The sequence below is a fragment of the Anser cygnoides genome, chromosome 8 (genome assembly GCF_040182565.1).
Source record: "Anser cygnoides isolate HZ-2024a breed goose chromosome 8, Taihu_goose_T2T_genome, whole genome shotgun sequence".
Classification (NCBI taxonomy): Eukaryota; Metazoa; Chordata; class Aves; order Anseriformes; family Anatidae; genus Anser; species Anser cygnoides.
This window is the reverse complement of record NC_089880.1, coordinates 22,004,374-22,025,902: the sequence shown is the minus strand read 5'-3', so window position 1 is coordinate 22,025,902 and position 21,529 is coordinate 22,004,374. Positions and strand designations below refer to the sequence as shown.

Here is a 21,529-nt window from a genome sequence, read left to right as displayed (position 1 = left end):
TGATAAATCTGCTCAGAATAGAACTCCCATTACCTTCAATTGCAGCTGCAAGCACCCAGTGCATTTGTGAGTAAGACCTTAAGGTTTCAAACTGGGAACCCAGAAAAGGAGGGGCAAGCATACTAGTTCCTAGCTATTACTTCAGAAAGCACCGCAGAGGATTTGTTAGAGACAAGTACAGAATCCACCTCTTCACAGCTGCTTTCAATGATTTCTCATCAGAAAACTGATGCAGGCTTTCCTTATGACCTCTTTCTTATTCACTGTATAACTTTTAATTTTTCCAGTAAGTGAGGCAGTTATCCTGTAGGAAATAGTATTTCTGTGTGATGCTGATTCTCTCATCTTTTTCAAGTCCTTCTTTTGAACTATGAAAAGGAAGAAAAATGGGGGAAGAAAAAAACAGCTTCCTTTGGGGAAAGAATTGTGTGATCATATTAATTCTGGGGGACACACACACACAGGCTGAATTTAAGTTGCACATACAAACTGAATTCTTTTATTTCTTTATTCTTGCGTTTGATGGTACAGCTTTAATAGTGCTTTTAAAAGTATCATTTGTTTGTAATTCAGTTTTTGTTTGTAACCTTAAACCCTCAAAGTGAGGGTTGCTGATTATTCTAATAAAGGCAATATACAAAGATCTCTAACTCATTAGCCACCTTAAATCCCATTATAACTGCATCTTTTTATCTTTTAGCTCACTGTTACACAGCAGTGTAGAAAACTGTTAGAAGCAAGCTTGCTGGCAGTAATACACCGGTAACACTGTCTCTATTAATTAAAAGGATTGTGTTAAATGTATTTTTATGAAAAGTCTGGTACAATAGCTACCGGATGTTACAGAAGACATAAAAGCTTTTGCCTTGAGAATGTATGTTTATAGTTTGAGATGGAATCTACAAGGTACAGCAGGGTTTTGCCACTGGCAGTTTTCATGGATGACAGTGGTTTTAATGAACAGGTAGACATTTTGTTCTCTTCCGATCCAGTAGAACAAACTCTGACCTTAGGATACAGCATGATGGCTAGTGCCTCTAAAGGCTTCAAGAATAGCATGAATTTAATAGGGGACTAGAGCATCATTTTGTTTGGATTCAGGGGAGGAAAGCTCATGATTGAATATCTGTAAGCAGCTTTTACTGCTTCTGTTTCTTGAGTTGTGGCTAAGAAAGATTTTGAATTTGTCAGGAATGAAATTTCATTGAGATAATCATGTTGGATTTCAGTATGATAATTTGATTGCTGTCATAACTCAGAAATCACTTATAGAATGAGGTTTAAAAATGGAAATATTTGGGTTCTAGTGAGTTTCTGACCTTCTCCGTAAATCTTTTCATATGACACCTATGTTAAGCAAGAAAATGTTGCTTAGTTTTCTTGTATATAAATCGTATTTCTGCACCCTATCTAAACATCGGAGCCGTAACTTCAAAACAAAACAAAAAAAACCCACACAGAACTCCAAGCCAGACCACATATGCGAAATGCTTTTTTTTGTTCCTAAAATGACTGTCATTGTGTTACCGACCATTTATAGCATTCTGAAATAATCCTAATTCAACAAGGCCATGAGTTAAACACAGTGCTAGTTTACATCCTGCGCGTGCTTTGATAGAATTGGTGGAGGTGATAAACTGTTGCAGGGTTGGACCCATCCTTTATTACATCTGTCTATTTTCTGTTGAAAGTCTGTAACCATAGAGAGCTACAAAACCTAAGACTGAGATTAGAAAATATCCTCTTGATTGCTTTTGTCTTGTTGTTGTGCTGTTTTTAGAAATAGAAATTTCTTTCTATAGAGAGAAAATTCTGGACTATGGCACAAATCTGGCTTCAGGATCTTATTTTTTTTTCTGGACCCAGGCCCTGAGCAGCCTCTGTCCTGCGCTCTATTCTGGCTGTCATGCTGCCCTGTTTCTGAGGATGTGAGGCAGACGATCTGTTGTTCCTGGTGCCATGCCACTTTGCTCTGGCTTTCTGTGCATGGCGGAGCCTGTTGTGCAGTGGCTGCTGCTGTCTCCCCTTGGCCCCGTTGCTGTCAGCCAGAGCAGGGGAAGACCTCCAGAAGTCCTCAGAGGATGCTGCTGCTGATGGGCTCTCCACTGAAAATACAATAATATTGTATGAGATACTGGGTAGGCAAAGTGAGCGTCAGGGGCCCTTCCCCTGTTTTCCTACTATCCAGCCAGTGAAGTAGAGATGGGTTCCTGTTCTTCACAAGACCAACAACAAAAACCAGGATTCTCAAGTTCCTGTCTCACCCCCAGAATTTATACATATGTGTATATATATTTATGTATATATACATTTTTCAATTTTACTTATTTTCTTCCCTGGAGGATAGTTTCCCATTCAAACCCAAGATGGGGCTTTGGGATTCCCTGAGTTTTGTGATGCCATGATGCAAAGCAGGATGTCATTGAGCAAGGTGGCTCAGATCCGACTGTATTGGTGCCCTTCTTAGTATGTTACATTAGAGTGGTCAAAAGAAAACACTACTCTTCTTTGTCTTGAACCTAAATTCATTCATTCCTGCGTTTAAAAAAATAAATCTTTACTGATGTGTTTTCAAGTGCAGTGGAACATGAGATAAAGTGTCAGGAATGGATGGGGACAGAGTGTAGGGTTCCTTTTTTTAAACATTTTTTCCTTTTCCCCTCAGCCCCCAAAAGAGAGGCAATTTGTCTAATAAAACTAGTATCTGCCTGGATCTTTGGAGGGAGCACGACAGGGGAAGAGTCTTCATTTCTGCAGTTCAGGAGAAGGCATTCCCCTGAAATGCTGGATTTAAATTTTCTGTTCAAATTTCGGGCCTTCCGTACTGTAATTGAAGGAGTTGCTGGTTCTTCCCTAAGCTGCTTTTATGTGAACAGCTGTATTCTCAGAGATAAAATCTTGTTAGAGGGCAAATTCGCACGAGCCTATCTAAGTGTGAAATAGCTTTAATGTTTTGTGATGTTAGAATTATATGTTATAAAAATACTGGGAGTGTAAGGCTTTGATAATATGAGCAAGGAATGTAAATCATTAACAGTGGAAAAACCAAATGTGTCCTTGGCTGAAGAACTTGCTAGAAAGGTCTATTAACCAACTGTATTCTGTAGTCAGCAACATTACCTTTAAATGACAGTACTTTTTTGAACAGATCATTTAGCTTTTGAATGCCCTTTAGCATTTCATTGATGGCTTTTCTTCTTTGGGAGACTACAGTGAGTTATACATTTTGTTTATCCTTACTAATTTTTACACAGGCAAAACATCTGGTGGTATAGCTGAACACAGCATTCTTCACAGTTGGTTAGTCTGCTTTAGCTAGAGGTAAGCTACCTAGAAAGATGGGCAGTTTCTTCTCTGAGCACATTTTTATCCATTTTAAATTCCATCTGTTCTGTTAAAACAAATCTTATTTATAAGATTACACAAGCTTTTCCATTTATTTTTTAAAAAAATCCCTAGTTCTGTGTAAACTGGTTGCTGTTAAATGAGCAACTTCAAAAACAGAAACCCAAAGCTCTCATCTGAGTTTGGATTGAAAATAAAAGAGCAATCATCTGAAAAGTTGCTACTGATTTGTAGGGTTTGCTTTTCCTTCTTCCAGTATTTCTATGGATGCTTGCATTTTGATCCCTGGAAGTTCATGCATTAAAATATATACATTTTCTTTCTAAATAGTAAATATTTCCTGACAACACTGTGCTTTGTATGAAAGCCATATACTGTGTAAGATAGACTATAACATAGAATGGCTTGGGTTGGATAAAGGATATATATCCTTTATATCCTATAGATATAAAATACTGTAGCATTTACCTTATTCAAGGTTTATCTCATCTTGGAGAAGAAAGAAAAAGTTTTCCTAAAACTGCTAGGTCTGGACAACACTTGATTTTTTTTTTTTTTTAGAATTTCTTTGAAAGAAAGTTGGGAGGCATGGATTTGAGCGTTTGTAAGTGTGCATTTGAAATGGAAGGGGAGAGACTCAAGAACATGTGAGGCTGTGTGGCCATGCTAAATTGTTACCATGACACTGAATAATAGCGAGGTGGTGAGCTGAATTTCTAACAGCATTAATGGTGCCAAGCAATCATTGTCTCCTCCTGGTAAAATGTGCAGAAGTACTCCACAACTCAACTTTTTTTTTTTTAAATGCAGTATGGCTGTCTTGCAGCTGAGCAAGGTTTAGATGAATTGCACTGAGAAATAAGCTGGGTAGTGCAACATATACTTCCCATTGGGCTCTTTCACTTACAGCTTAAAACAAGCATGCCATACGAGTAAGGTTTTCCTAAAAAGTAAAAGTAGAATTCAAACTGTGTCAAGCTTCATGTGTTCTCCTCAGTGGTGAGAGGGGCTGAGGAGCTTGCAGGACTTATGTTGAAGAAGAGAGGAGGAAAACAAAATAAACCTGTGGCAGTCTGGAGGGACAGTGCAAAGGCCAAACACAAATTGGCATTTTCTTTGGAGGTGCACAGGGATTGCAGCCAGGGAGCATGAGCTGCGGAAAGCCTCCACAGTCCCTTTCTGTTCTGCTCTTGGGGATGACTTGCTTCTGTATGGAAATGAGGAGGGCTAATTTCTTTAGTTTCAATCTACCTGTTGTCTAAAGGGATTGTGCCTGGTTAGGAGCAGCTTGCCAGGTAGGAGCAGCATCAGTTACTAAATGGGTGGCACAGTACTAACCCCTTCTGGGTTCCACATACAGTGCAGAGAGGATGCATCAATTTCAAGGAGTTTTGTGTGTATCAAAATTGCAGGAGTGAAGCAATATAACACACAAAGTATACAGAAATGTCAAGTGCAGAAAATGAGAAGAGTTACAAGATGTAGTACTGAGAAGTGCTGAGACAGCGTGAAAGTGGAAGAAAGACAGCAGGAGAAGCAACAAATAAGAAGTAAGACCTTTATAATATACGGAGTGTGGTACAGAGAAGTTTGAGTATAGTGAGATGATGTAGAAAAATACAGGCAAAGACTAACTGAAATTAGAATTCTTCAACAGCTGAATTAATTAATCTGCGTTAACCCTACTTCAGTGTAGTTAAACGCAGAGAAAGTTCAGAGCCTTTTTCAGACTTGCACCAAAAAGCTTTCCCTTCCATGTGACGTGTGGCAGCCCTTTGTAGGGCAAGGCACGCGCAGCACAAGACAGGCACCTCTGGTGGGGTATTTGTGTCGCTTGCTGATAACGATGAGCTCACAAAAGGAAGCCGGCCGAACATAAAACAATACTTCATTCTCACAGGCAGTGTAAGGGTTTTTAGAGCCCAAATAACACAGAATGTGGACTTTTCTGACCAACTGGCAGCAACTGTCTCCTGAGAGCACTTAGAGAGTTGCACGGGGATTAATTATAAAGGTGCAGCTTGATTTTTGGAACATCACGGAACGCCTGCAAGCCGTGGATTGCCGTCTGTACGTACACTTGATGGTGAGCGCGTCCCGGGGCTCGCAAACACGCTGGAGCCATGAATCAAACGCGGTCATGTGATGGAGGGGAGGTACCGGGCTGGCGCCCAGCCAGTGGCAGGAGCTGATGGGTGGAACAAACGGGGCATAAAAAGACTAATATGACTAACGGATCCTGGCTGCGTGGTACCCTTATTTGGATCTACAGGAATGTGGGCTCTAGCAGTTCTGCGGCTCTACCAGCCTTTTGCCTGACACTGGAACTGCTGCTCACAAAGTAGAATCCTGCTGCTCTGTGGTAGGAAGGCTAGAGAAAGAACATGGCCTGCATTCTGAAGGTAAATCTCTATCTGTTGCTTGAATGCATTGTTAGAGAGCCCCTCGCTGCTCAGAGGCATGGATTCGGTATGGTCCTATTGCATCTTCGTTGTCTCTTTTGAATACTGGTTTTGTTTGCAAACGAATATGGAGAGATTCTGCAACGTACAGCTGTGCTCTGCTTCCCTCTGCCATTCTTTTCCTCTTTCCCTGCATTGTCAGAACGGCAAGCTATCAGCTAGTGGGAAGGGAACTGTGTGCCGAGTAATAGGAGGGGGGTGAGGGGCTCTGGTTTGTCTCAGTTGACTTTGTTGGAGCTGAATTCCTTCAGGAGCTATAGCATTTGGGCAACAGACTCCCAGTACAAAGGACAAAACAGGGAAGTTATTTTCTTTTCTGACTGTGCAGCATTCACTGCTTTTGAAGCAAAGGTTGCAGATGTACACAGCTGCCCCAGTTGCTCCTTAAGCACACACTCCCCTGCTGAATTTACCCAACACCCACATGCTCCACAAATTATATTTAGCATTTAATTGTGCTCCCTAATTAAGGGACATATTTGATGCAGGGTTTTTTTCCCCTTCATGCCAGCAAATACAAGTGCAAACTTACCGTGTGCTCATACGCTTTCTCCAGCCTGCTTTCCTCAGATAAAAGTACTTGCAAACAGCATGTCAGGGAGATGGAGGGAGCATCGCTAGCACCGAGTCCTGAATGAAAGGGGAGGAGGCGGAAGTGCAGTCAGTTGAGAACAAACAGCGTTTGTTCCCTTACGGCATTGTCACTTGCAGGCAGTCCCTCTCCTGTGCCTGGTTTGAAAGTGATTTGTTTGCGATTCATTGGTTATCTGCCTTGCTCCTTTCTGTGTATATTTTGAATAGGTTTGTGCTCTGTTCCTTTTAGTAAATAAAACCTATCTGGAAATACTTTATTTTCAGTCTGATCTCCTAATGAAGGGCTGATTATCCCAAACTTTGGGATGGCCTCTCACAGCAGTTGCCTTCAGCGTATCAGCTGAACGGGTGAATCGCAAAGCTTCAAAACAGTCCCCAGATAATAAACATTTGTGTTTCCTTGAATCCACTTCTTATCACTTTCCTCGGTGTTCAACTCCAAAAACAACTGCTTATTTCACTGCACTGTTTTCCCCTTTCATTCTTTCCCTAATAGTAGGTCTGTGGTACATGGATTATTACTATTATTTTTTTTCTTTTGAGAGCATGGATCTTATGGCAGTTCTTATTAATAAATATGGTGAAGTCTACCTCAAGTGCGGAAACTTCCCTGAACTCAGAGGTTCTGCATGGAGATGGATGGTAACAGAATCCCTTAAGCAGACAGCACTGACGCAAATGAGAGTTAAGTTGCGACTTGGGATGAGGTGATAGGAGCTCTGTGAATGGAGCCTGGCTTCGCAAAGATAAGCATATGCAACCCTTTTTTAAACACTCTCTATTTAGACTTGGCTTGGATCTGCAGGTTCCAGAAGAAGGGAACCTTTTTTTGACCATGTTAAAAGATCACATGCAAAATCTTCTTTCTGGCAGTTAAAAGAATATCCTTTTAGAAGAAAGCTGCAGTGTCTACCCCCAGCCTCCTTCAGCACAGTCTGGTGGCACAACGTCTCCCAGCCTGCCACCAGCATGACTTCTGCAGGGCCTGCCTTTAGAGTTTGAATTATAACACAATAAATGCCTTCCCTCTGCCCAGTCCTGAAGCTCCATTTGGTTGTAGTTCTGATGATTAAATCAATAGATAAATTGGAATTCCTTGACAGGGAACCCGCTGCCAGCCTGGTTCTTAATCTTGTTAACACAAGCAGGTGCAAGGATAAAAAGTGAAACAGATATGAGAAGATTAGCTTTGCCATAAGGCAGGCTGGACTTAGACAGACATCCCATAGGAGTAATCTAAATGTATAGAATAAGGTACATTAAAAACTCATACATAGTTAAGTAATACCTATACTTGTATTTAAATATGAGTAGCTGTGTAATTTCTGGATCTGACAGAAATGAAAGCAGCAGTTGCCCAAAGGGGATCACAAGTATTCCTCAAACTTACACCATAGCAAGGAAGTTCAGAATAATATGTATCTTTTAATATGACACTTAATTCCTCTCTGAAATTACAAACCTGTTACCCACATCCTCCTCCTTTCTCTTAGGTTTGTTCCAGCTCCCTAGTCTATTTGGTCAGTAGCCTGCGTGGAAACATACCTATAGCAAAGACTTTTATATAAAATATTTTAAATAGGTAGTGACACAGTGTATAGGGAGCCAGACAAACTGTGTTTCCCTGCCACTTTTGCTCTGAGTAGCTTTGTTGTGCTGCCTTGTGGCTCTACCTGCCTTAGTTCCTAGATTTAAATGTTTTTTCCTTCTCTCCCATTCCTTTCACAAAGATATTGAGTCTTGTTGAATATTGGAGTTTGGTATGTGTAAAAGCTTAATATAAATGATGTTTGGCGATGTATCTAACTATGAAGAACAGAGGTGAATGGCTATTAATTAACCAAAGTTAACTTGAAGTTTACTGAAATATATTGGAAAAAATGTATAACCTTTAGATAGCATGACACCCCCCTTTGCTATAATTACTGCAAGAAATCATCTGTGTGTGTAGCACTTGTAGGAGTGCTTGGGAAGGTGATTTTTTCCTAAAATGTGTGCTGTCTCTGGGGTGTTTCATTGTGTACTCTCTCTAGTTAAGATTGTCAGGACTGTTGCTTGTGAAGGCACCAGAAAGTCGGTATCCCAATCACTGGTGGGACATCCTGAATTATAACTACTGAAACCCTCTTCTGAGGAATTCTCTCCTTTGTTGAGGAAATACAGAGAAAGAGGCAAGTTCTAATATGCAAGATTTTTTTTTTTCTCACCATCATGTCTTTAAAAATCACAACAGAATAGCTGAGTGAAGTGTAGGCATTTCTTGGAAGAAAACAGTTGATCTTCTGCTTGTTACTATGGCAGCTACGTGCCACCTCGCTGATTACTAGATTAACATACTGATTACTACTTACGTAATCACGGTTAACTCTGCAGATGTTGAACTCCCTGATTTCTGCTGCATCAGCCACTGGCTTTTCAAAATATTATTAAATACATTATTTCAAAGGGACCCTGGTTTCTGATTAATTGAAAAATGACACTTCAGTGCACCTGTCTCCTTACAACAAACACATGAATGATGATGGTACTCTAAAATGTTAATATCCCCCACTGAGGATTGGGCAGTGATACTTTAAAACAAATAGACTGGGTAATGTTACTTCATAAATACTACACTTTGCAGTGAATTATGCCTTCTCATATTCACAGACTCTTCTTTTAAGTTGAGGTTTTGAAGGAGATGGAGGTGAATTATGCTGTCATCAAAGGACAGTTTACACTGTGTAGGTTTAGAGTGGTAGAGTTCAACAGAAAATATACATGATGAGCCTGTACAGAGAAGTGTGAAATCCAGAAGGAAGTTTATTTCTGTTTTGTATGTTGTGTATTTACTCTGAACAAAAGTGATTTCACGTGCCTATAGACTGGATGTAACCTATCTGCAGAGATCACAAATGAGAACTTCGGTGAAATTCTGTGTTGTAAGTAGTGTTATGCCCTATTCCTGGAAGTGTTCAAGGCCAGGTTGGATGGGGCCTTGGGCAGCCTGGTCTAGTGGGAGGTGTCCCTGCCATGGCAGGGGGTTGGAACTGGGTGGTCTTTGAGGTCCCTTCCAACCCAAACCATTGTAGAATTTGTACAACCTAAGGCAATACTGTTGCTACCCCAAATGACTTTGAGTTGTTCTTTCCAAGGTAAGCAGGTGGCTAGCTAAAATCCTTAGCTTCTTTAGTGTTTTCCTTATCTAATTATAAAACTGACAAAACAATTTCACAAACTGTAACTTGCAGGTTTTAACCAAACCCTTTAGCACTGCCAGTAGCAGTGTTTTGCAGGATGCTGTAAAAGACCTTGTGTCTCAGCATAAATCTATTTACTGCTAAGGGTTTGCAGAATGCAGGGCTGTCCGTGGAGATGATGTGTATATTCTGCTTGAATGAGGTCCAAGATAATTCACATACCCCTTGACTGCTAAATTGACTGCAGCAATTCTTATGCATGGGACCTATCCATTTTCCTGTGCAGAGAATTGTTCTTTGGTCTCATTTGATTCTCATGGTGTCCTCTTTCCTCTGACATGACAAGAAATAGAGATCCTAGGGAAAGGAACAAAGGCAACCCTCCTTGTGGGAGGATGCCCACCTGATGGGTCACTTCCTAGCAACTGCTGAACTTGCTGCAGGTTGACTGTAATCTGAGTGCCCAACTCAGCCTGTTGTGGTCTGCTGATCAACAGTTTTGTGGGCTGTGCTATTTTTATTGTGACTGGGATAATTTCCATGATCGTACCATTGTATCTTTAGGGATGGAAAGTGTTATGTAAATACCAGAGATCAGTCTTCTGAACTTCCGTTTCCTGCCATTTTTCACACTTTGTGGTTTCTGCAAGTTTTTTTATTATTTCTATTTTTAATTATAAAATGCTTGAGGGGGAGAAATTTTCTGTGAGGAAAATACAAGAGGAGTTGTACCCATTTCAAGAGTCCCGAAAATGTTTCATTGCAAATGCAGTTAATAGCAAAACGCACATAGTTTGCTGCAAGACTGCTTTGAAAAATCTCTTCCAAGAGTAGCAGGCTGCATAACATCAGTGCTCTGTTTTTGTATGGTACCTGTATACTGTGTTTTGGAAACTTTCATACTTCTACAGTATGGGTCATGTGCCTTAAAGGCATTGTAATAGCAAGCAACCTTCAAGATCACAATTGCAGTGTAAGTGCATAAAGGTGCCCCTTATGAGGTATGCAAGTGAGCTGGAAAGTTAGCAGACAGATGCAATGAAGCGTTACAGAGTAGAATCAGCATTTTTGAGGCAGTAACCAGGTCTCTTGTTGAATCAGCCCATCCTTATTTGCTGTGGCTGATTTCCCCCACCCCTACTGCCTGCCAAAAAATAAAAATGCTTTTGTAGACAGTGAGAGACGTTCTAATGGATCCTTGCAAAACTCCACAGCTGATTTTCTGATTCTCCTTTTGTTGGTCATTTCTGTTTTAAATTCCTTACAGTTATTCTGTTACTAACTAGAAGACTTCATTTTTGTAGGTCTATATTGTTTGCCTCTAAATTGCTCCAAAGTGTATGAAGTTGCATTAATTAATCTGGCAATGTGTAGGGCTACGATTTGCTGTATCATGGTCCAGTGGTGTTAAATTACCATTTCAGATTTTTATGGAGTGTAGCACAAGAAATTTTGTAATGTGTTTTTTATGTTGGATTTTTGAAAAAATGAGGAAAATTAAATTATAATTATAAAACATTCTTGTTCTTATTTGCAATGACATTTAAGTAATTATACTTCAAAGATTATATATTAGTCCACTCCCAAGCACAGGGAGATAGAAGCGTAGTCGGGTTGTGTCCTACAGAAGGCTTTCCTTTGGTTGAATGCATTTGATTTTGATGCCCGTGTAGCTAAAAACAAGACAACCTCCAGTATAAGCATGCTTCAATTAGTTTAAAATTGGACTTTTGTTGTCCTAATTCAGCAGAGGTGTGAAAACCCAAACTGCAAAATCAGCACAAAATTAGGACCTGTCTCAGTTCTGCTTTTAAGTACTACATGATAAACTAGTAATGCGGCAAAAGGTTTTTGGTTTGCAGTTCATCTTTAAGCGATGAGGCATATGTCATCCAGATGTTCTGCCCCCTTCCCTCTCCCCCTTTAGGCTGTGTGTGTTTTATGCATAATGGTGGGTATGGACTATTAAATTCATATATCAAAGGTCAAGTAGTCTTCTCAAAATACAGCCTCTTTATAGACTTGTGCATGAGCTTCAGTGATTGTCTTATTCTTTTGTTTTTTAAATTCTCATTTTGGTATGTCGTGAATGCCAAATAATGGTATATTACAGTATTGCACACAATATCACAGGAAGCAGTAGGTTCTTATACTTAGTAATATATCAAAATGCTTGAAATAGAGGTCAGATGTGTTCTTCAATATTTGTAGTGAGATGGCAGGCAGAAGAAAGCAGATCATGTGAGAATAACTAAACATGCATGATCAATTAAAGGGGACCTGAAATGCAGCTTAAAAGATCGTTTAAAAAAATAATCTTAGGTTTTAGTCACAAATATCACAGCATCTGCGCATCTAATTTGAAAAGGCAGTTTTCAGCATTTTACGTTTCATTCCAGTAGTATCTGTGCACCTTCCAGAAGAGAACTACTGGACACCGATTTGTCCAGGGTTTGTTCTTCACTTTTTTCCAAAGAAGCAATATTTGTGCAGCGCAGGTTGACTTCATTTAGAGGGATTTGTTTGTGTGAGGCTTTTATTTAAAAGAAAAAAAGAAAAATAAATAAATCCTTGTGTGTATTAGATGTGGAAAGGAAAGGTCAAATGCTCACATACCTAGAGCAGCTCTTACCATAAAATAGCTGTTTTGTGCAAGAGACTTGAAATTACTGGTTTTAAATTTATTTCAGAGTTTTAGTTTGATTTTTTCAGTTGTCACGGGCCTGGGTCATGCAGCCAATTGCAATTCAATGGCTGACACCTTGAACAGGATTGGGAATTTTGTGGGAAGGGTGGGAGGCCTTAGTCTGTGCATTACTGTTTGATCCCTTAATTGCTGAAGATAGGTGCTGCTGTGGAAACTTAGTTGTACCCAAGAACAATTCCAGCCTATGAACTAAATAGATAATTTTTGTTATTGTTGTCCATGACCTGTTCCCAATACTTTCTTGTGCCCAAGAGCTGCTCTCCATCCATGGCCCGATTTGTAGCACAGAAGGTTGGAAGTGTGTGCCAATAGGACAGAGGTGGAGGTGTGTTAACTTGGTAGTGTTTGAATCTCAGACCTGTCCCAAGGAGTTAGGAAAAATTGATCTTTGTGGGGATCTGTGATCAAAGTGGGTAAAGGCAGTCCTATTTACAGGGTGCATTCCCAAGAAACAAGGCAAAATGCTGCCTTGAGCCCTATCATCTCTCAAAGCTAAGGGAGCAGTTGCCTCACGGTTGTGAGCAGCAAATACTAACATGGTTTGAGTTTGCTATTCCTGGTGGAGGAAGTCTGCATCTACTGCTTTTTCTGTGGTTCTTCTTGCAAATAACACAAGCATCACTTGAGCTGAGCTAAGTGAACCCGCACTTTTCCATTGGGTTCATGGGTTTCTGCATGCTGGCAGCTTAGAACAAAAAAGACAATGTGATTGTGTTGTGTATCATGTGTTCCTGAGTCTGAGGACAGAAGACGTGGCCAGGTGAGGTGTGAATTCCTGTATGTATGTCATCTCAGAAAATGTTTAATGTTAAGCTTAGGCTTCTCTGCATCCCCTGTACCACTTTGACAACACCCAACACTTATGCAAATAATTCCATTGCATTCCATTGTGCTCTTATAAATGCAATTCTGATAGTAGTGCCCCAAGTTTTATTGGGTAAAATACATCTATACTGGTACATTCACATGCTTTTTAGGAGCTGCATGGCTATATCATTTTTAACTTTTTAAATCAGTCAACCAACTGAAATTATCAGCACAAAATCTGTATAAGTGTGGTGTTGTATTTAAAATAATGACAGTTTCTTTGTTTCTGATCACTTTAGCAGAACCATCTGGAACATGATCATTCTTAGTTTTATATATTTGAAATTGGATAAAATACTATACAGGACATTCTATTTCTTCCTTACTATTGAGAAGAGCAAAGGTGAGGCAGGAACTGAAATGGAAGGGTTTAGGATATGAAATCTTGTAAGTGATGCTGTTCAGGAATAATGGATTATGTTGTCTAAAGGCAATCCTATTAAGTATTTCTTGTATACCTGTGCAGCGTGTGTGACGTTCTAAAATTGATGTGGGAGCACCACACTTGCTAGTAATTAAATGAAGTGTAGCTTCTCATGAAAGATGTATTTTGGAGCAATTTGCATTACCAATAGGCAGTGGAATACTAGCATAGGCTGGTAAGATCCAGGTGTGGAGCAGTTGGAAGTCGGCAGAAAAACATGTTTATTTCATGGGAATAGCAATCTGCGTAGAAGAAATGCAGAATGAATTATTTATAGATCCTGTTTCTCCTAATGAGGCATTGCTTGCATGCTGGCTTGCAGGATTAGGTATCTTCTCTCTTTCTAAAATTTTCTTCCTTAAAATACAAATAGTCTCACTTCTAGCAAAATTTTGCCAGGTCTTTAACAAAGGGAATGACCTCCTGAGCATGTAACAACATGAGACATCATTTCATGATACTTGGTGTTCTACTTGGTGTTCTAATTCTAGAAAAGCCAGAAACAAAATATCACATTAACCTCACTATCATTTTTTTTTGCATGCTTCCCAACCTTTTGTTTATAATGAATTTTATTTTCTTCCAAATCTGTTGTTCACTCAGATTTAGACACTTCCTTCTGAAAATGATGGGATGATACGACATTTAACAAATAACAATGTATATTTACTAGCTGTTTAATATTCACATTAGTATTATTACAAACCCATTGAGGCCAGTATAGAGCACCACCTTGAGTATTTTGAGTAATCACTCTTCTATTGTTTTATACTAGACTGTGAAACTATGTGCCTGTAGTTTTTGTATGTGCTCCTCCAAATTCCTAAGATGTGTCCCCTTCTCATAGGTGGAACTTCATTTTTTTGGATTCATCCGTGGTAGAAGGTTTTGATGTTTTACTGTGTTGTGTTGTGCTGTGGGATGCAGATATTCTAGAATAAAGTTCCTTTACTATTATGTTTGTTCTGATTTGGCAGGTGAACAAAGGTTTCAAATCTCAGTTGATGTTTATTGGGGCTTATGAGACTACTGAAATTCACAATAGTTTTTTTTTTACTAAACTTTTCTACCTTAGTGCACTCAGCCCTGTGAGTGAGTTACTTACAAGTTACTGTGTCCATTGATCTATGGTAGTTGTCCTGTGTTTGCATTTGTCTGTGGCAGTCTGGTCAGGTAATAAAGTATTAACAGAAGAGAAATTTTTCTTAGTGCTTTATATGTGGAGACAGAAAAAAGATCTTTGCATTTAAAAAAACAGAATGGAGAAGGAGACTGACTCACTGTCCTGTGGGATTGATCCTTGGAGCTCTGGAATGTGTAAGTAGGGGAAAAATGCTTGAAGATGTATCTTTTGGGGAATTTTTGTGGGAAGAGAAACTTTAGTAACTTTTTTCTGTATGGTTAATGAGGGAATTTCAGACAGCTGTCTCTGCAGGTCTCTTTATCTCTCTTTTGTCTCTTTTTATTTCCTTCCACAGGTCATAAAAATATTTTCACAGAAAAAATAGATTTACCCTACTAAATGTTTTCCTTAAGCAGGGGAATGGGAAGAGAAGAGCCATTGAACTTTTCAGACAAGCCCCAAGAAATGGCAGTTTCAGGATACTCTGTGAACAGACCCTGTACTACAGTGCATGTGTTCTCTCAGCTACTGCTAGCTGCTCTGCTGCATGCTCTTAAAGCCCGGCAGTCTGTCTCTGCAGCTCCTGCTACAAACTGCAGTTCATATGTATGTATTTTTTTCTTTGCATTCACCGCCACTTGTGCATTTGTATTTTTTTAAGGTATCTTAGTGGTCACTTCAGATCAAGTAAAAGACCCGAAGACCTTAAGTGACATAGTTTCCCTCCATCTAACCACACTTCCTCCTGAGAATACTATAGATAGTGTCCCAGGGACGCGCTGTCCTCTCGCCCTTTCCTTGGAGAAGTTCTGGCTTCCTAGGCTGCCCGTTGCTACTCACTTCCCTCTCCTCTCTTGTGGCAGCACAGCTGTATAACTGTGGTAACATAACCACAACTAGAATATTAGAATATCACCTTTTTTTTAAGCTTTCCGGGCTTGTGTTTAAGATTGTTTCTTGAATACTAGAGATTGCACTGTGCCCAGCTGAGGGCCAGCACACATGCAAAGGGGTGGCCTACATGGGGCCAGAAGATAGTTATGGAGGTGCTACTACCTAAAAAACTTCCAGCAGTGTTAATTGTTTGCACTAAAGTGAGGGGCTGGTTGCCAGTGTATAGACAATAACTGGATCTAGCCACCATTTAAATGGGGGAAGAATCTATATGGGAAGTTCCGTATCAGAAATGTAGCTTCATCATGTGTGTGCCCCACTGCCCTGAGTTCGAGAGGCAGCAAATCCTCTTGTCCGCTGTGTTGAATTGGCGTCTCTGAGCACTGGAATCTGGTTTTAGTGTGCCTAGAATGGAGAAAAGGAGTGGTCCCGACTTCATCTAGTCATGACAGCAGTAAACGTTTTTTCTGGACTTGTAGATACCTCTGTGACCTTGTCCAGCTATGCTCAGCTGAGTAGGCTGTGTACTATCTAGCTTTGTTACCTTTGAACAATGCTCATAGATCACCTGTCTCCTTGTCTCTGTGCCACTACTCCTCCTCGTCTGTAATCCTGTGCAAACTCCAGGTACCACAAAATACCTGCATTGCTTAATTTCTACATTTTAACAGTGGATGAAAGGGGTAGGTAGCTAAATTATTTAGGTAGTACTGTATTCCAGTAGCACTAATGCTATAGTTTTAGACAGTAAAGGTACATTGTGTGAAGCTCAGCTGTCATTTTAAGTTTTGTTTGCGTAGTTTTCTTTGCCTCTTCGTTTGTCTGGTATTTCATGTGGTGGTTGGAAAATAAATGTTTCTGAAAAGTCAGCTTTCAATATTTGCCAAAACCGATGTTAACCAGAAGTATTAGAAGAACCAGTTTGACTGTGCTTTTTTTACTACCGAGATCTTGCATGAGACCTTATTACTACTAGCCATTCATCGATTCCAGTGGGAGAGGCTGACTTTGGCGTGCTTGTTCTGAATGCTAATTGCAAGAGCTTTTAGAGCTACAGACTCTTATTTTACCTTTTACCTCTGATCATCAGTTTCAAATCTGCCGGAGGCCATTGCAATGAAGAACAATCACACAGTGAAAAGTGCATCTCCCAAAAGGTAGATATCACGCAGGTCACAGATATGTGGAAATGTATTGTAACTACCTTTCAGCTTCAAAGTCTGCAGCAAAACATTCAGTGACAGTGAAAAGAAAATGGAATTTAACAGATTTGCTGCTTTTTAGTTCTTCTGCCTGTTTGCCAAATCTTGCTCTCTAAGGGAAGTTCTCAGCCCCTTGTGAATAAGGCCTGAAGAACTGACTTGTGGGCCTCACAGCAAAGTACCATGTCTTGTCATGGTCTGCTAATGGCACCATTAAGTCAGTTGTTTTACTTGTAAAGTGTCTTGTGAAGCATTGCATGAAAGTGCTCTAAAGCAAATTATGGGAAAGAGTAATCCGTTTATGGAAATAAGCATCCTTGTAGGAAGGAAAATGGAAAACTCATCAGTAGTTTAGATAAAACTGCGGGAAGTCTACTTGGGGAGAAAAACAAAATAAAACCTGAACGTTGAATTGATAATAAAAGTATTTACTGGGAGGAAAAAATTTTTTACCAAATGAAAATGTGTTTTGAAATTGCTGTTGAGACCTTAAAAGGACTGTGGCTTTAACAGTCTTAGATATGTGACAGCTACTTGGCATGATTTTGGTTTTTTTTCTCAGTAAAGACTTACATAAACAGCTGTACACTTTATTAATTGCTGGTTGTTTCTCACTGTTTTATTAGTAACAGAAAAATGGTTGTTTTGAAACAGGTTGTTTTGTTGCTTGGAACAGAAATGGTAGGATAACATTGTTCTACTCCTTCTCTTTAGTGGATGTAAGATTGTTTTAACCTTGGATCAAAATAGTCATTGCCAACTATATAAATGAACTATGCCTTTTTGAATAAAAATATCCTTGAGGCCTTCTCATCCAAAAGAAATAGGAAGAATTGTTATGCTTACATGCTAGTACTACCATTGCTTTACCTCATCTCATGCTCTGATTAAAACCCAGTTTCTTGTTTGCATGCTTCCTCGTATCTCTGAAGTTGGGGGGAAACCGAAGTGAGATTACAATATTCATATTGAATCGTGTGTGGTATTCCAGGTGACTGGAAAGGACAATTATTTTGCATGTTCCTGGGACTACTAGACAAACAGGATATAGAGGAATATAATTAGTAGCCAGCTTGCTGCCTAGATGCTATTTTTCAATATCCTATTATTGAGTAAAAAGTATAAAGTAACTGTTTTAATAGGCTTGTTTGCTTTCAGGAATTTAAAAACTCTATAAATTAGGTAAGAAAGGTATTAAAACTTCAAAGGATGAGCCTGGTTTTGCTGATCTTGTGTGAAAAGTTCCCTCTTACTGTTCCATTTGTGTGATTGCAGACTGACAATAACTTAATTAGTGTAATACATGTACACTATTGCTGTGTATATGTAATGTATTTGCTTAATAGTTTTTGTTTTTGTACTTCTATTAGTCATTTATTTGCCACGCAGTCTGTGAGAGAAATGAAATATAGTAAGAACTGTATCCAAAGCTATGGAAGGAAGTAATTAAGTTTAATTGAAGTCATTTCTTTGAAGTATAATAGCAGATGCAAAGGCCTAATTCAAAGCAGATTTAGGCAACACATGCTTTGAAATGCTAGCTTGCAAATAGATGAGTATTACCATTTTTTAAATTTATGTGAAGCTGTCTCCTGAAACTTCAGTCTGGAGATCAGGTCTAATAATAGACACTTGGGTTAAGTTTTGATAAGGGTTGTTACTTCTGTTTCTTAATATATTACACTCTTAGGAAAAAAAAATCCCGGAAGTGCTGTCCACAACAAACTACTACGATAGAACTGGGAATTAGGTCAGGCTACTTCATCAGCTGTGTTAAGACATCCATTGGAAATTACAGGAAAAAACTATATTAATAATTCTGAAATGTAACTACATTATATTTATCAAATGTTACTTGCAGGAAATTTTATATCTTCTCATCTTCGTATTCTAATGGACTTTAAAGGTTCAGTTATTTTTATATCAGGACCTTAAATTGAATTTTCTGCAATAAATAGGAAAATGTACAGGTTTTTGTTGTGTAAGGAACTTACTATGAAATCTGCATTTTAAAAAAAAACAGGTAACTGTTAGTTTTTACAGCATACATCCTGTATTTCTTTGCAGAATTGATGCAAAGAAGAGAACCTTAAACATAAAGATGAAACCTTTTCTTACTCTAGTGCTTCAGAATATCAAATGTTAACTTCCTTACACCTGCACAATGGTATTAAATAGAAAAGATTTCAAATATCTCAATTAACTGCTCTGTTAAACTCCAGAGAGGCTAGGTGTGAGTCCACCCTTTCCTTCCCAGACCCACAAAGGGGGAAAGACATAGGAGTAACAGCTGTGGAAGACAACTGGCCCTCTGAATTTGGCTGGTGGTGGAATTGCTGATGGGCTGAGTCTGGTGGTAGGAATGCAGAGGAAAGCAGGGTCTGTCTCTGGCCCCATGTGGATGGGCACATAGACTTCTCCAGCACTGAAGTGATAAAATGTATCTGTGGACAGATTGGAAGATGCTGCATATTATTGCTTTTTTTCTGTCTACCATTAGGAAGAAGTAACAGATTAGTAGAGTAGGCTTTTCCGTGTCTTAATTTGTTTAGTACTTTAGTAGCAGCAATGAAATGTGGTAAGTAGAATAAGATTTACTGCAGAACTGTGAGAGGGACTGCATTTTAAATGTTTTCTTGGGTTTAATTTGCATCTTATACTGTTGGCAATTCATGCTGCGGGTGGGGATTTTATGGCAATGTATGCATAATACAGTAGGCTGCATCACCAGGTGTTCCTGATGTTTTCTTTGTGAGAGGATGGCAAAGCTTGTTTTTTTGTTATTGCACTAGATTTTTGTGTGTTGATAGACCAAAAAAAAAAAAAGGATCCAAACAATTGTTTGTTTCTTGTTCTGCTGAGAGAAACATTGTTCCTTGAAAGCCAGCTGCAGGAGAGCTGGATGGGTGACATAAAATGGCTGCCTCCCCAGCTAGGCGTGGTAGTGCTGGCTTCCTATGGGAGCGGGACCATGGGGGTACTGACATTTTTCTGAAAGCTAACAGTGGATCGCACCTGGCTTGACTGCAGAGGTGAGGTGCCTGAAGATGCTTCTTGTAATGACAGCCTGTCATCTGGGCTTAGTTGGGCCCTGTTCTCAAAAGAGACCTCTATGTAGATTTTTAAAGCTTTTCTCTGGTAAATATAGGCACCCAGTGGAGATTAGGCCTTGGTCCTATTTTTTCCCTGTTGCAGGCTAAGAGTTATTTTGAAATGTGACAAATAAGCCAGAAAAGGGTTGTTGGATGAACTCGTGAGCATGTTTACCCCTATGATCATTGCCTAGAACAAGAAGCAAATATGTCCGCATGTATGGGAAGCTGGTGTGCGTATGCATTCTCTCTACAGAAAGAATATAATTAAAAGCAAAAAATCCTGAAGTCTGTGGTTTCTCCTTTGCGAAGAACAGTGGAAGGCAGGTAACCATCCACTAATGCATGTGCTAGTTTTTAGAAAAGAAAAATGTTATGAGAAGAGTCTGAGGGAGCTGGATTGGCTAGGCCCAGAAAAGACTTGAGCAGTAGCTACTAGCGGTCTTCTGCTACCTCCAGCGTAGGGAAGATGGAGGTGGGCTCTTCTCAGAGGTGCACTGTGGAAAGAGTCAGCAGCCACAACTTGCAGCAAGGGCAGTTCCAAAGAAACATAAGGAGAAAAAAATCCCACTAAGACTGGAATAACACTGGTACAGAAGCCTGGCATATCCACCCTTGGAAACTTTCAAAACTGACCAGGCTGAGGCCTGAAGCAGTGTGAGGTAAGTGACTAAAGTTAGGCCTACTTTAGGCAGGAGTTAGACAAAGTTATCTCTAGAGGTCAGGTCTCCAAGTCTTAATTATTCTGTGATTTTAATGATTTCTACAATGCTGCTGCTATTCATAATGTTAATTATAGTACACCATATGTATCAGGTTTATTGAAACATATCTAATAGCTGTGTCAACAGAATCATCCTCACCTATGTGCAGGTCAAACATTTTGCTTCTTTCTTTAATCTTGCTAAGTTGGCACACTGGAGGTGATACCTCGGGAAAGTGAAAAACATAGTTTGTTTCTGCACAGAGTACATTGAAGAGCTGGAAATGGCGGCCCTTCAGGTGAGGTGGAGGATTCCTTTACCAGTTGGCTGAGGGGATGAATAAATTGCTGTCTAGTAGTCCTGAATGTAGTGTTCGTGATCCTTTATTAAGGCCTCTGCAATTAAATGCAGGCTTTTATTGAAAGGAATTGCAGTTTGCAATACTTGTAAGAGAGCCTGAGGAATTGTATTTGGCAGCAAACTTTAATGTGGCAGATTTACTTAGTTGTCCTATAGCTTTTTTTTTTCCATGCAAAAGTCATTCAGTAAAAAAATTTCTGAAGTGGTAGAATGTAACAGCTTTTGCTGCATGTTTTCAACTAGACAGGAAAACCTGGATAAACCAATAAGGGGTTGGAACTAGATAATCTTTAAGGTCCCTTCTAACCCAAACTATTCAGATTCCTTAAGTCTGCTGTAATTTGACGGTATGTGAGAGTGCAAGTGCAAAATCAGTCCATCTTTCAGCTTTTTTCTGCGGTTTGCTGATTCATCTGGCCCTGTTTTTCCCAAAGGCCCTATTTAAAACCGATATTCAGGGTTATTATCTCTTTCACTAAGAGAATAAGCTTTATGTAATTATACAAGAGAGACTGATCTGGAATGAGGTTTATAGCTTGCTACTGGTATGAAAATTCTTTTTTACAAATTTATTTT

General features: G+C 39.5%; 1 protein-coding gene and 1 long non-coding RNA gene across 6 annotated transcripts in view; one reads left to right on the top strand and one right to left on the bottom strand.

The window, feature by feature from the left end:
* The window catches only part of ST6GALNAC3 (ST6 N-acetylgalactosaminide alpha-2,6-sialyltransferase 3), a 238,283-nt gene that overhangs the window by 12,504 nt on the left and 204,250 nt on the right, over positions 1–21,529 (top strand). Inside the window, exon 1 of one of the 5 annotated variants that reach the window (XM_067001649.1) lies at positions 4,921–5,747. The exons of 3 other annotated variants lie outside the window; for them this stretch is intronic. In XM_067001649.1, coding sequence (XP_066857750.1) covers positions 5,730–5,747 — 18 coding nt within the window. In that variant the 5' untranslated portion in view covers positions 4,921–5,729. Of the gene's footprint in view, positions 1–4,920; positions 5,748–18,646; positions 20,552–21,529 lie in introns of those variants that run through there. One more of the 5 variants, XM_048059048.2, reaches the window with a different exon arrangement.
* On the bottom strand, positions 1,464–6,478 carry LOC125182211 (uncharacterized). Its single transcript, XR_007161503.2, has 2 exons — positions 6,340–6,478; positions 1,464–2,105 (listed from the first exon to the last, which is right to left on the bottom strand). It is a non-coding gene; the product is annotated as an uncharacterized lncRNA (long non-coding RNA).